This window comes from Erpetoichthys calabaricus, chromosome 2 (genome assembly GCF_900747795.2).
Source record: "Erpetoichthys calabaricus chromosome 2, fErpCal1.3, whole genome shotgun sequence".
Classification (NCBI taxonomy): domain Eukaryota; kingdom Metazoa; phylum Chordata; class Cladistia; order Polypteriformes; family Polypteridae; genus Erpetoichthys; species Erpetoichthys calabaricus.
In genome coordinates this window covers 40131448-40146995 of record NC_041395.2, presented here as the reverse complement: position 1 = coordinate 40146995, position 15548 = coordinate 40131448, and the positions used below count along the sequence as shown (strand labels likewise).

The following is a 15548-nucleotide window of genomic DNA, read 5'->3' as shown; positions in this document are numbered from 1 at the left end:
AGGGGGCAACTACTTTTTCACACAGAGCCATGTAGGTTTGGATTTTTTTTCTCCCTAAATAATAAAAACCATCATTTAAAAACTGCATTTTGTGTTTACTTGTGTTATATTTGACTAATGGTTAAATGTGTTTGATGATCAGAAACATTTTGTGTGACAAACATGCAAAAGAATAAGAAATCAGGAAGGGGGCAAATAGTTTTTCACACCACTGTAACCTATAGACAAAACCTATAACATAACCTATAGCACATAAGTGCCATTTAGTGCCCTTTCTACTCTGTCACTCTATCTATGCTTTTTCAAGCCTGCTTTGTAACTCAGCAAGTGTGAATAATCATGCTTGAGTCTGAAGAGAGTTTACTGGGATAGGAGTAAACCCACTTCCCAATACATACTGACTAGTGCAAAGTTTTTTCTAGCAAAATTAAAATATTGGTGTAACAATGTGTAATCATTTATGGTGTTTCCTTTTACAACTGATTACAAATATTCATTATCAAGATGTTTAAAAACATTCAAATTAAGAACTTTAGCTCAAAGCCAGTTTTAAATTATAAAGAGAATATTGTAAATTTCCAGTAGAAATATTTTTTACAAACAACGCTGCATCTGTCTCTAATGTACCACACCAAAAAAAAACTGACCTTCTGCCTCAGCTGCCTCACGAGCTTCTCTCTCCAGCCTCTGTCGCAAAAGTTCCTGCTGTTTTGCCAGGTATTGTTTGATGAAGCTGTTCTGACTCATCTCTTCTCCAATCTGCCAGAGAAATATAAAATATCTGATTAAAGCATAAAAGAAGGAAAGACTTAAGTGACTGTCTGCTAAAATAAGCTGATAAATTAAAAATTGTTCCTGGAATAAATAAATAAAAAACAATTAACAAGTGTTGTGAATTAAAAATGAAAATGACATATTGAAGCATGTCAATAGAATACAGTAAAAGCTTGTTTGCAGGTGTGTGTTTTCCTGCATTTATTTCTCCGCCACATAATACAGGTAAAAATAAATTACACTCTATGGCCCAAATTCATACTACTGCTGAGAAGTATGATGTGTTTTTAAAAAATGTAAGAAGCTGCAGGTTTTCCACATGAAAATACACTATTGTGCATATTATTCCAATTGTTCTAAAGGAAAACACATAACATAAAAAAGCTCACCCCTAGTCATTCCCTAGCAACTGCCCAATTCCATTTCCCATTTTCTGCAGATGAGGCTAATCACATGCACACTCCAATAAACACGAAGGAAAGTAATCAATGTCATCTTTGGATTTCAAAGGGCCATAACTGCCATTATAATTTGCAAAGTGACCTTCAATACTAAAATAACACTAAAAAGCACACCACACAAGTCAAAAAAATTACTGCATTTGTGACGAAAATATTTACATTTTTTTTTTTATAAACTAGAAAACTTTCCTTAATCACAAAATAACTGGCAGATGCATGTGGAATTACTGCATAAAAATACATAAACTTAAGTGTGTTAAACTGGATTAAAAACACGTCTACACATATAAACGGATGGAAAACACACCTGCTTTAATACATGTCTCTGAATATGCACAGGTATAAACTGGCCCTAAGACAACAGAGATTTACGCTGTTACTAGACAGCCTACTTGAAAACTTCACCTGCATTTATCATCCCCAGCACTGACAATTAGGAAAGTTTTAACAGAGCATGCATAAATACATTTACCTACTTACTGTTAAACTTCACAAGTTCACAATTTTCCTGTTTAAATGCAGTATTTTTCATTGTATGTTTCCCCACTGTCTTCACAAGCTGCTCGCTCGGCTGCCTACTCCAAATGTGCACAAGGGTTTCAACTCAGTAACTAAGATCATCTTTGTTTCAAAATTCAACACTTTGGATTCAATTTCAATTAGTTATACAATTGTCTCTCTATGCCACACCAGCTGTTTTAAAGAGAACTTATACTGTGAGAGTTTGAAGATAAGCATTAGCATCTATGTGAGCATCTGTTCCCCAGTCAAAGTGACGTGCACATCTTTATTCTGTCTGATTTTTGAAATGCCCAGTCTGTTAGCTTTCAAAAGAGCAGAGGTTTGGCACTGTAAGGCATATATACTTGTTTCAGTTAAGTTACAGTGATTGCTTGATAGGACAAATTGTTTGTCAATAAACGTACATAAACCTGCATTTATTACTAATTCATATTAAAGTGACTGGCAATTCTTCCTCAAGTAAGGTAACTGAAATCATCTGCTCTCAAAAGACCCCTCATATGTTACTCTGGAGTGAATGAATCACTTTTTATGCACATAAAAAGCTTTCCCATGTTTCCTTACTGGCTGAGAATTTAAGTGGATGTGTCAATCTTCATATTTTACACATCTTTACAAGCTATTCCTTAATTTTACACAGAGCTGCAGTGAAAAAAAAAATTTTTTTTGGTATTATGTGCTCCTCATCTATGGTCATGAGGTTTGGGTAATGACGGAAAGAATGAGGTCACGGGTACAAGTGGCCGAAATGGCCTTACTCTACATGGTGGCCGGGCTTTTCCTTAGACAGAGGATGAGAAGCACAGACATCCATGAGAGGCTCAGAGTAGAGCCACTGACCCTCCGCATTGAGAGGAGTCAATTGAGGTGGTTTGGGCATGTGATACAGATGCTTCCCAGACACTTCCCTGTGGAGGTTTTAAGGACACAAAAAGCTTGGAGGAGACCCACGGGAAGACCTAGGGATCGCTGAGAGGATTATATCTACCAGATGGCCTGGGAACACCTTGGGATCCCACAGTATGAGTTGTCAAGTTTCAATAAAATTTTCCAATGTTACGAATCATGATTTATATGTTATTAAAATGCATTCAAATGTTACTTCTTTTGCAATGGTCACTCATCTAGTTTACTAGCCTACTATATTACCTTATTCTACTCCATGCACTTCTGCATTTAACTTTGGAATCTCCTAATGAGAGAGGTTAGTATCTGTCTAATGACAAGTGGGAGTCTGTGAGATATGCAAATTTAAACGTTCCAGTAGTCTGTGAAGTCTAGTAAACAGGTATTCTTTCTTTTAGCAGTCAAAGTAAAGTATTTGTAAATAAATTTGGTAAAACTTTCAAAAGCTGGAAAAATTAAGACTGAATGAATCAATGAATGAATGAATCAATGAAGCTGGATAAGGCTATGGCAAGCATATTCATGGCTATATACTGTAACAATAGCAATGTTCATTGAATAGGACAAATTATATGCAGGTAAATATCTGTTTTTAATTTAACCACACATCTCTCAGGAGGTATGTGTATGCACCAATTCTATTATTGGTTCATTAGTCACTTAAAAAATTCTCAAATTATGGAACTGTCATAGCATAACTGTTGTCAGTGATCTTTATTCCTTGTATTTAAGGCAACATGGGCTATATTATTATCTTTAAAGCATAATTTTAACAATTAGGTGGTTTTGCACACGCCACCTGCAGTGCACAATTAAAAATTGAGAAAAACTGGACATTTCTGTGGTTTGGGTAAGAAAAAAAGAAAAAAATATAAATAAGAAAAAAAATAATTTAACCTATTAAGATATTAAATTAAAACATGTTCATGTGATAACATCATACACTTAAAAGATTTTCTTTATATTCAATTTTTTTCCCCCAAGGAAAACCAAGTATTTAAAAGAACTAGCAATATCGATACAATATATATTGTTAATTGGTCATATTTGCAGCGCACACATTATTCATCTAAAAAAATCCACATCAGCTGAGCACTATTAAAACATGCAGTATTATAAAATTTATAACATTGAAACATTTTATGCAAGATGAAGAATGCAGGACTGCATTGGCATTTATAGCTATCATCTACAAGCTGCAGACTACAAAAATTAGAATAAAGCACATTGAAAATTGTAATTAATGCAGCCTACTGGAAGGAAATGCCCTTACTGCTTTTGTTAGGTCATTAATTATTTATTCAAATTATCAAACGATAGTGTTCATTGTGAACTATAATGTAAATTGGAAAAATTAGGTGCACATATTCTTGCGGCATTACTGTCATATGTGAAGGGAACAGTGAAATTCTTATTTGCAAGTGTTGGACAAAGACTATGTTAATTCCTTTGAAGGTACATTACCTGTACCTCAGGTCTTTCGAATCAAATTGCTTTTCCATTTCTTTGCCTAGAAGAATATTTTGAAAGGAGCAGACACTTGCATACCGCATATCATGCTTCTTCTCATTAAAAATGTTAATAAAGGATTAGTATTTTCAAACATTACCAGTTTTTACAGGAAACAGGCTTTGAACAGCATTAAAAATCTGTAGACTTTATATAGTAAGATAATGTACACAAAAAAGAAACATTACTGTGTAAATTTACACAGAGATTCACTTATACACATTAGTGCTGGGCGGTATACCGGTTCATACTGAAAACCGTTTTTTATTTTTTTTTATGATATGGATTTTTCTTATACCGCAACACCGGTTTAAATTGCCTAAACGACGTTCGGAACGTGGCGCAGCGGGAAACTGTTCAAGTGGGGACCTTTTTCACTGCTACACCGCTAAACACAGATTTGTTGCACTAGGGCTCTTTTTCACTGCTACACCATCAAATAGTGGGCGGTAGCATAGGTATGCCGCACAGTGAAAACGGACAGAGAGCTGAAAAAAAGGAGTCACGTCTGTCGCCTGGAGATGCTTTAGTTTTAAAAGGTCAGATGTGTAAATACTGTTTCTATACTACTGGATAATACTGCAAGCCAAGTTGTACTTGTTTTATTTGTTTTCAATACAGTGTAATGTACCTGGGTACTGTGTAATATTGTAACGACATGTTGAATTTATTCTCGTACTTTGTCATTAAAGTAGAACATCGTAAACTAAACTTCATCGTAAAATGAATATTTAATTTACTAGATTTTCTCAAACCCCATCATAAGTTATATAGCACATTAAATGCTTTGTGTTATTGTTCCCCGAGCTTCTTAAACTGACTTCCTCTGCACTAATAGGAGGCACCGGCAGCGATCGCCACACAGAATCCATTCACATGATATTCATGCTCTCTGATCATTTAGAATGCCAAGATAAATACTTGATATAATTTTCATGGTGAAATGCATTAAAGCATGTATTAATCATGTGGGGGCACGGTGGCGTGGAGGTTGCACTGCTGCCTCGCAGCAAGGGTGTCCCGGGTGTACCCTGCCTTGCATTTGCATGTTTTTCTGGTGGGTTTACTCGGCGTGCTTCAGTTTCCTTTCAAAGTCATGTAGGATGTGGGGTTTTGTTATGCTATATTGACCCTGCTAGTGTGTGTTTTGCTCGTATTCATCCTGCGATGTACTGGCAACTCGTTCAGGGATGGACACAACCCTGAATGGATGGCATAATTAAACATGTATAACGAAGATTTTTTTAAAGTTCTGAACACTCCGTGGGCTAAGTTTATAACTAGTTTTAATTTCACAAAGACATTTATCGTGTGGTGATTGGTTATGTGGAGAAAGAAAAAGGAAGGATAGAAATTGGGGTTTTGGTACGTCAGATAGAGACAGCAAGCGTGCAATAAAGAAAGCCTGCTCAGAATAACATCCACTGAATTCTGTGTTCGTCTCTCCGACCACCAGATCACAAACCCAACATTTAAACAATATTTAAGTTAAACCTGTGTGATACCCATTCATACATCCAGTTTTTTGGAGCCTCGTCACACCTGCCATAAAGTTCTCTACACTGAACGTACACCGGGGACCCCTTACTGCGAGGGAGCAGCACTACCGCCACACTACCGTGCATGTTTAATACCTGCTTTAATGCATTTCATCATGAAAATGATATCAAGTATTTATCTTAGCATTCTAAATTTTCAGAGAGCAGGAATATCATGAAGTGAATGGATTCTGTATGGTGATCGCTGTCTCCTCTTAGTGCGGAGGAAGTCAGTTTAAGAAGCGTAGTGATTAACAACTGGGTCGGGGAACACAACACAAAGCATTTAATGTGCTACATTAACTTATGACGGGGTTTGAGAAAATCTAGTAAATTAAACAATGATTTTAGGATGAAGTTTAGTTTACGACATTCTACTTTAATTATAAAGTAAACTATGAGAATAGAGTGGAAATGTCGACTTTAATCTCGACATAAACGGTAAGAATAAAGTGGAAATGTTGACTTTATTCTCGACGTATAGTTTTTTTTTCTTCCCTGTGTCCATATTTTTTTTTCTTCACCGTGGCCCTAATACAATTCCGTAGGGCTATACCACAAATACAATTATAAATGCAAGTTGCAGTTGTATTATTTATGTATATAGCTTAGCTTGAAGCAAGGTCCATATTAATGCAGTTTGCCTAAATGATAGTTCAGTTGGTAAAGATGTTATCACCAAGATTGCACTTGTTTTATTTTATTTTATTTTGGTGAATACTGCACCTGGGCTTTTGAAGCCTTGAAGTAATAGTGCAACTATCAGTAATAATACAATTATTTATTTTATTGTTATTATTTATTAGTTTAAATATTATGCAGTTTAATGATGATAAAGTTGTTTAAAAAGTCACTTTAACGTGTCAGTGGACAGAGATTGTTAACATTAACAGAAAGTGTAGTTGTTTTACAAAAAATATTTATTTATTCCTTATCTAAGACATGTTCAGTGCAATACAACTTTTGACAAGTTCTTCTGGATATTTTCCTAAGTCTAAATACCTCTTTGGATGGTTGAAAATATGTTGTCAAAATTATAATTTAAGTTTTTGCAAAATTTGTTAAATAAAAAGGTTCTATATTTTGACTGCATCTGTCATGCAATGTGATTTCCTTCTCTTCATTAGTGCCACCCCCTTGAAAAGTATCACTTTATGGGGCAATGCAAACCTGTATTAATACTTGTGTGCACATTAAAATGTTTTTTTGTACAATGTACAATGCTCTTGACAGTGGAATAGGTTATTCTTAGCCAGTAATTGCAGTGGAAAATGTGTTTAACATCCACTCATGCATGGGAAAAAAATTCCGTCAAATACCATGAAACCGGGATAATTTAGAAAAATACCGTGATATAGAATTTTGGTCATACCGCCCACCCCTAATACACATCCATTCTATCGTGTATCATCCCATTCCACAGAATAACACCAGCACAGACACGTTTATTCATTATATTCTATGCTCCACATGAAAGAGATAATTTTTTGCTGTAGAATAAGTACAACTTTTCATAGCCATCTTTTCAAAACAAAAAAAGGAAGAAAAATCATTAAACTTACAATGTAATTTTCCTGCAGCAGCTGAAGCAGGACAATGTCTAGGGGCATTACTTTCTAGCTGCTGGCAGAGTGTGACATGATTTTAGAATTCTTGGCTGTATGGATCAGGCTGTACTTCCAATTATGTAGTTTTTCCCTGCTGCATATAACGCTTTTTTCTCAATTTTTTTCCATTGTGTACATATCAATGGTATAGTAGGCAGCTGGATAGGAGGCAAACTGAAGGAAACCTCCACGATACTGAAATATCTTTATTGTTGAACAAAAACAGTGCATCCTTAGTTTATCTGAAGAGTACACCAAAGCTTTCCTGAGTTTGATGGTTTAAAGCACTAAGAGGACTGCCTCAAAGAAGCATGCTGCCATAATAATTACATCAAAACTTAAATATTCTGACAAAGGTTTGAAAGAAGGATCACGTTCCCATGTCCCATCAAATGGCACCTGTAAAGCTGAATGTATGCTAGGTATGAACATTTCACTTCAATGCCATTTTAAAAGATCTCTTTTATATTTATAGAATGGGTGTATATATTAACAGGTCTAACTTTAATTTTACAGTTTTAATCACAGGAAAAAAAAAAGTCTTCTAGTAGTAACAGTGAAAGAAATAACTAGCCAGCCATTCAAGACTATATGGTTTCAGTACATAGATGTCAACTTGGGAAAAATACAAACAGTAATCCGGGGTGTAGTAAAATAATTTGCCGTCTATTATCTATGACAGGAGATCTTCGAGCTCTATCTTGGATAGGGACATGGATGTGTCAATTTTGCATTTTGAGAACTGGGGGTATAATGTCATTAATTGCACACTTACATATACAGTAGACCCCCGCAAAGCCGCGGTTCAGGGTTCACGGACTCAGCCGTTCGCGGATTTTTCCTTAGGACCTAACTATTCATTGTTAGCGGAAAGCACAAATATCCTCTGCAATTTTTTATGGCTTTTATCATGGCAATACTGTGCTGTAGAGAGAACAGGAAGCAACTGCTGAGGGAAACGCAGTTTGGGGTGGTGAAAGTAGCCAATCCGAGAGCGTTATTCATTTCTCCTTGCTACTGATTGACTGACTGCTGCGCTGTGACGCGTCTCCAGGTGGGTAGGTTTACCACTGCTGAGGGAAACACGGTTTGGGATAGTGAAAGTAGCCAATCTGAAAGCGCTATTCATTTCTCCTTGCTGCTGATTGACTGCTGCCCTGTGATGCGTCTCCAGCTGAGTGTCCTCGTATTTTCCATTTTGTTATTGTATTCATTTTGTTATTGTTAAACGCACAATATGTTGTTGAAACGCCCTGCACCTTCTAAGACTTCTGGCACTGAGCCTAAGCGCCAGAAGAAGTTTAAAACACTCCAGGAGAAGGTTGAGCTACTGGATTTTCTCAGGGAGCTAAAAAGTTATGCTGTAGTAGCGCGCCATTATGGCATTAATGAAAGCACCGCATGCTACATAAAGAAGAACGAAGCAGCAATCTGGAGTACTGTATCTGTAAGTTTCTGTGATAGTGCCAAAAAGGTAATGACCGTAAGGAATAAAAATATCATCAGGATGGAATCTGCCTTGGCATTGTGGATCACCGACTGCAGGAAGAAAAACATCCCCTCGGACGGTAACATCATCCGTGAGAAAGCACGGAAATTGTACCAGCAGTTCGCTACAGGAGACAATGTAGCAACTTCCCATCACAATGTTCCTGAAACCTATAAAGAAAAGCCAGCACAAAACCCCAGCAGAAGAAGATCCATCCAAAGATACGACTCCTCCTGAAGCGCCTGAAGCAGAGGCGCCACCTGAGGAGTTTTAAATCCTCTGCATCGTACTGCACAGCTACTCCATCATCATCATCATTGGTGAGTACCCGTACATTTTACTGTATTTTAATTAAATGAAATTATTATGTATTTACACTACTTATAATAAAGAAAATGACAGCGTATACCAAAGGAAATGCGCTTGCATGAATTACAGTACGTATAGCGGTAACATCGGTATTTTACATTCTAGCACCGTGGGAGACATACAGTAGCAGTACAGTACTGTACAGTATACGGGTTTACCTTTACATTGTTTTTAGGTAATGTATTAATGTATTAAGCCGAGTTTGCAACTAAATTAAAGTGCTTTGGGGGCATACTGTATTTAGGGTTTAAACTATAAAAATAGGCATTTAAAAGGCATTTTTTAACCACATCCAAAAGTCACGGTTTTTCACAATTCACGGGTACTCTAGGAACGTAACCCCCACAAATTTTGGGGGTGTACTGTAAAAAAATATACCTTGTATACACATACAGGATGGCATGCTGGCATAGCAGAAGCACTACTGTCTTGCAGTAAGTACAGGGTGGCCAATATTTATGTATATGATATTTCACAGGTTGTAGCATTTAATCTACAGTGCGAAAAGTATCAAAAATGGCATCACTGTGTAGCCTGAGAAAGGAAGTAACGATGTGCTGGACCGGGCACCTCTGCGGTGTTCAAATACAGAACGGCGGAAAATCAATTGTCACTTAGAGCAGCACGTACATTGTGTTTATTTATACCCCGCAACAAACAACTATGCGGTGGTAAAACAGAGGATGGCAGTTGAGTTTGAAGGCAGTGGCCCTAGTGTGCTAACCATCGCAAGAGTAAATACAAAATTCAACATCAGCGGTACTGTTTTGCAAGCAAAGGGAGCAGATAGCTCTTGTGGCGAATGCCTTTCAAAGCTGGGTTCTTCTTCAGGCATGTATTGATCTGGATGACACATTGGTGGACCATGCCAGGGAGAACGGGATGAAAAAACATTTAAGATTCTTAATGTTCATGTTCCATTATGTTACTTGATAATGACATTGGTAGTTTCCTGACAATAATGCCTTTTCAATCATATACATAAATATCGGCCACCCTGTACATCTGCGTTCATGTCCTGAGTCCTCTGTGTGTAATTTGCATGTTCTTCCCATGTCGGTGTGGGTTTACTCCCACAAGCCAAAGACATGTGGCGATGTTACATTGGCCTTCGTGTGTGCTCACCCTGCAATGGACTGATGCCCTCTCCAGAGACAGTTCCTTTCATGTGCCCTGTGCTTACTGGGATAGGTACCAGCATCCCCGAGACCCAGCTCAGGATAAAGAGAGTTCAGAAGACAGATAAATGTGTGTAATTTTTTTTTTTTTTTTTTGCAAAAAAGACAGACACATGACAAGGAGAAGATAAAGATAAAGAATAGTGTGTGTCCTGTAGACAAATTTAAACAGATTTTGTCTACAATACAGAAACAGGTGGAAACCAATATTTTTAAATTATCTACTTATGCATTCTTGCAGGAAAAGGTCAAATGTAATTGGCACTGATTAATCTGCATTGTTTCTCAGTGAAGATAAGTAAGCCTACCAACAATTCATTGGCTAGGTGCTTTTAATAGATTTTGTCAACTGAGCAGTGGAAGCAAGAGAAGCAACAAGTAAAACCAAGAAACAGAAAATGAAAACTAAGCCACAATGTTGTAATATTTTCCTTTCTAGTTAGTTCAGAAAGCTGATATCTTAAAAGCTCAAGAGTTGTAAATCTATTAAAATGCAAAATCACAAAATGTATACTTACAAAAAAACAATCTGTTATACTGTAAATAAAAATCAATGATGAAAACAGTTGCCAAAGAATTCTATTACTGATTAGTTGCCTTGTTACATATTATGTACAATAACAAAGTGTAACATTAATCACATCTGAGATATTGCGCACACAAAGAATGTAAAAACAGTGAAGGGGCAAAGAGCAAAGAAACCAAACATTTGAAGTAACTTCAACTTCAAGTCTAGTAAGAATTCCATGTCTGGAATCTGTAAAAAAAAAATAAGATCATTTGGTACAGGAGCACAACCATGATGTGAGAGCACCAGAATAAAAAAAAACACATTACAGTAAGTGAGACCCCCCTCTCTAACTTATACTTGTAGATAATCTAGCAGCATTCTGTGTCACAACCTTTAGTTTCCTCTGGTACATCAAAATCCTTGTCTGACAATGCAAAATCTGATTAATTAACAATATGAATAAACTTCGTTGCAGTGTATTTCTTTTGAGAATAGTGGCAGCTGGTATTTTATGCTGTACACAAACAAAAGGAGGTTTCAAATACAACACTATTATTTAATCTCATAATCTTTGTTGTCATCCTGCAGAGAAAATCAAATAATAAACTACAGCAAACATTTTTCAACATTTAACAATGGTTTCAGTCTTCTCCTGGATGTTTACAATAGCTTGGAAAGTTAGATCTTTCAAGTAACAAGATTTGTTACAATACACTTCTTTGCAAATGTAATTTTAGTGCAAACTTGTAAAATTACTATGAAAGAGAACATTGTGATATAAACCTTTTCCATTTTTGAATAAAATGCTTGCATTTATGGACAAAACATTGCGTTTCTTGAAAATTTCCTGATTGACTGAAATTAATTGAGTAATTGAACCAACTAAATACAGCAAAGTGTCACTGTGGCACTCAATCCTCACTTATTCATGCACAGCCTGTTAATAGCTGCTAAACAAAATTAGCCTACCAAATGTCGATTTGTGGTGTTATTGTCGACAGTTCTCGCAATGGAAAGTAGTCTACATTATCTTATTCATATGGCCCTCATGCTTATGACTATGACCACAGCCAGGCACCTCTTTCACTGTTCTGCACCCACTACTGCTGCTGTCTACTAACATGAATGGAGCCCAAGAAGGGGGAAAGGGTTGCTGGCAATTCTATATATTGTACTTTTCTTGATTTTTCTCACTGAACAGGTCATTGAAATGAAATCTAACAAAACGAATACTCATGCTACCCTGTTTTCCTGAAGCACTTATAAGCATATAGAATAGCATCCCAGAAAGCTAAATACAATGTAAAACATGTCATTCTATTGACTTAAGTACTGAGACAAGTCAATAAACGAAATTTCAAAAAAATAATGAATATAACATCTGTGGCTTTAGGTTTAAGTTATAATCAAAGGCACTGTGTGTTGCAGTTTAAAGTTCCAATGCTTAGTCCTATCATTATATTTGATATGTGCATATTCTCTCGGTACACACAAGTATTCCTTCTAAACTACTGTGTGTTATGATGATTCAAGCAGCCACCATCCATGGTGGATTTCTAGTTTGCGCCAAGTTCTGCTAGGGTAGACAGCATGGACCCTTAATTAGACTAAATGGTTTTGACACTGTTAATTGCTCCGAGTATGTCAGTGTGTATGAAGGAGATGCATATTTATTCAAGACAAGAGGGCAGTGGGACTATGTGATCTCATTAACTGAATGGAAAGACGATCCACTTAATCATAAAAATAATCCAGACAACAAGTTTAGTGTCTCTTCTATTTATTGAATTTCTGTATGTTTACAGCACAACAGTTGGTACAAAGAAACTAAAATTTAAAAGGGATCTGTACACAACATATTGTATGGTCAATACATGCAATATACATGCACAGTATAAAGATATACAATTATGATTAGAAGCAATAAAATGAAGGCAATGGCAACCTCTACCAAGCATAAAAGTAGGCACATATTATTTTACTAATGCATATTTACTTAACTAAACCAGCTTTTCACTATATACACATGCCATTAGGATGCTGAGAAAACCTACACACACAGAAGAATGTTCAAACTCCACAGAGACAACAACTGCATTTACTGTAGATTTGAAGCTACTGTACAACTTAGGATGAACAAAACAACTGCGCAACTGGTGTGCTTTTCAATTTACATAATGTTCATTCACTAAATAATTGGTCTAACAATATTCAGTAAGCACTTCCATCATGTTTAAGTATATCTAAAGCATTAAACTCCATCATTAACTCCTCTACCACCTTGACCACCTGATCAAGGCACCTTGTAGTCCCTACAGATGGGTTGAAGACAGTACCCCAGATGTCCACATGACCATCATCATCAAATTCTTTCACGTGAAGCCTGATTTAGATCATTTATGTTAGGTGGAATGTCCAGAGGGGGCTGGTCAGTCTTGTGGCCTTGGAATCTCTTTAGATTTTGTTTTTATTTCTACAGTCCATCTGGGAGTTTTTTTTTTTTGTTTTATTTGTTTTCTTCTGTCCTCTCGGCCTTCTGACCTTACTTTATTCTTTGTTACTTAGTATTGCCTAATCTTATTTTTGTTTTTTTATATACTTCTTTCTTCATCCTGTAAAGCACTTTGAGCTACACCATTTGTAAGAAAATGTACTAGATAAATAAATCTTGTTGTTGTACTTGTTGTACAGATTAATGGATAGAAACCATGTATTTACACTCTTTCAGAGCCAGTGTAGTGACTTAGTAAGATAATGCTGGGGGAAAAAGCAGAATATACAAGATCCATGAAAACAGTAATCTAAGTGAGCCCACATAATAATATACACTGTAAAATTCGATACATTTTTAATAGAAAAGAAAAAACAAACATACACAAATTATGGTGCTTCACAAATGTTAGTTCTGATATGTATCATGCAGTCCAGCCAGACAAGACAAGACAAGATGCATTTCAAAGTGATTTCTCAAGAAGGGCTAGACATTTGTCTATGCAAATGTTACATTTTGCTTGTGAAAGTGCTCATCTTACTCTAGCGAGCATCAATGGGGGTGATGGGAGAGGTTATTTACTAAGAATACATACAAACTGAGCTGTCAAATTATACAAGAATTATTGTTAGACTACTTATTAAAAATATGTAACTATTTGATCATTAGGTTAGAAGCACTAAGTGCTAGTACATGTAGGTTTGTATTTCACATGTCTTTGTATGCTTCATTGCTAATATAACATTTTTGCACTTTTGCTCCCAGTTTGTCTGCAAAGCATGCAACAATTATGCAGTGTCACTCCTTCACAGAAACGGGGCTTTCATTGCATATGATCAAAGAGAAAAATAGAACCAAGACACTTCATATGCCTGTAACCCATATATAAAATCCTCCTGATTACTTACATTAAAGGCACTAGTTACTTTAGTCCTCTGTACCCAATGCCCTCCGTCAGCCTTACACTCTACCGTGCAACTTTCTGGTCCTTAGGTGCTAAAGATGTGAAGTCAGTGCAGAAAAACATTTATTTTATTTAAGTCAAGGCAGGGTGAGTCTGTTCATGTGTTGCAGAAGCATTTAACTGAATGTACTAAATGTTGCATTGTAATGCTCTTAAAGTATTCCCTCTTCATTATATTTTTTATTTGACAAACACTTTCATTAACAGCAACTCAAAAATTCCATTACTAAACAAAAAATAATACACTGCAAAATTGGGAAGGTATATCAAGAGTGAAGCTCAGTTTGATAAATCTAGAGAGCAGAGGTCAAAGAAAAAATCATGGGATTACACTAAATGGGACTCATGATGGTTGAGGTAGCTTTCCTGACCCTCAAATGCTCTTTTAAAATGCAGATTTTAAAGTTGTTATAATAATAAAAGGAACATCTGAAATATGGCAGTGATTTCCCATTATATCTAAGGAGAAAGGAAACCAGCTTTTGTTTGCTAAAGCAACAGCAAATCAGAGATCTCTAGTTCAAGAGTGAAATGTAACAGGATAAGAACTGTTTAGAATCTGTTATTAGTACACCTGTTAACCAAAAAGCAAAGCAGAGCAATAGAAAAACCGGCTTGGTTTTATAAATAACAATACAAACTAACAACTGAAAACTGTAAAAATCATTGACTGTGGAAGTGATGTGCAAAACATATGCAAAATAGTGAAGTTTTGCAGCATAGCGTGCTTGGAGTAATACAATGCCGAATTAGCTTTTGAAGAATTATATTTGAAAAGTTATGTTCATTCTGGTAGCACTAATATGCACATTAAAATGTATGTAAAACTGTCCAAACTGTTTCCAGGGCAAGATCCAACCTGCGAACGCTGCAACCAAGCTCCTGCCTCACTGGGTCACATGTTTTGGGTATGCACCAAATTAACAACATTTTGGACCAAAATTTTTAGGTGCCTTTCAGACAGCCTTGGTGTCACAATCTCTCCTAACCCATTAATAGCTGTGTTTGGTGTTCTTCCAGATGGATTTGAAATGGATAAGGACAAGCAAACTGTGATTGCATTCACTACACTTTTGGCACGCAGACTGATTTTGTTAAATTGGAAGAATCCTAACTCTCCTCTAATAAGTCAGTGGGAAACCGATGTTTTATATTATTTGAAATTGGAAAAAATCAAATTCTCAGTTAGGGGATCTGTACAGAATTTTTTCAAAACCTGGCAGGATCTA

The 15548-nt window shown here is 36.2% G+C and overlaps 1 protein-coding gene across 4 annotated transcripts in view; it reads right to left on the bottom strand.

Annotated features, from left to right (window-relative positions):
• Positions 1 to 15548, bottom strand: part of acin1b (apoptotic chromatin condensation inducer 1b) — a 213644-nt gene that overhangs the window by 149045 nt on the left and 49051 nt on the right. For all 4 annotated transcript variants that reach the window (XM_051922286.1, XM_028793641.2, XM_051922287.1 and 1 more), the window contains one exon: positions 648 to 759. In XM_051922286.1, coding sequence (XP_051778246.1) covers positions 648 to 759 — 112 coding nt within the window. The remainder of the gene's footprint in view (positions 1 to 647; positions 760 to 15548) is intronic.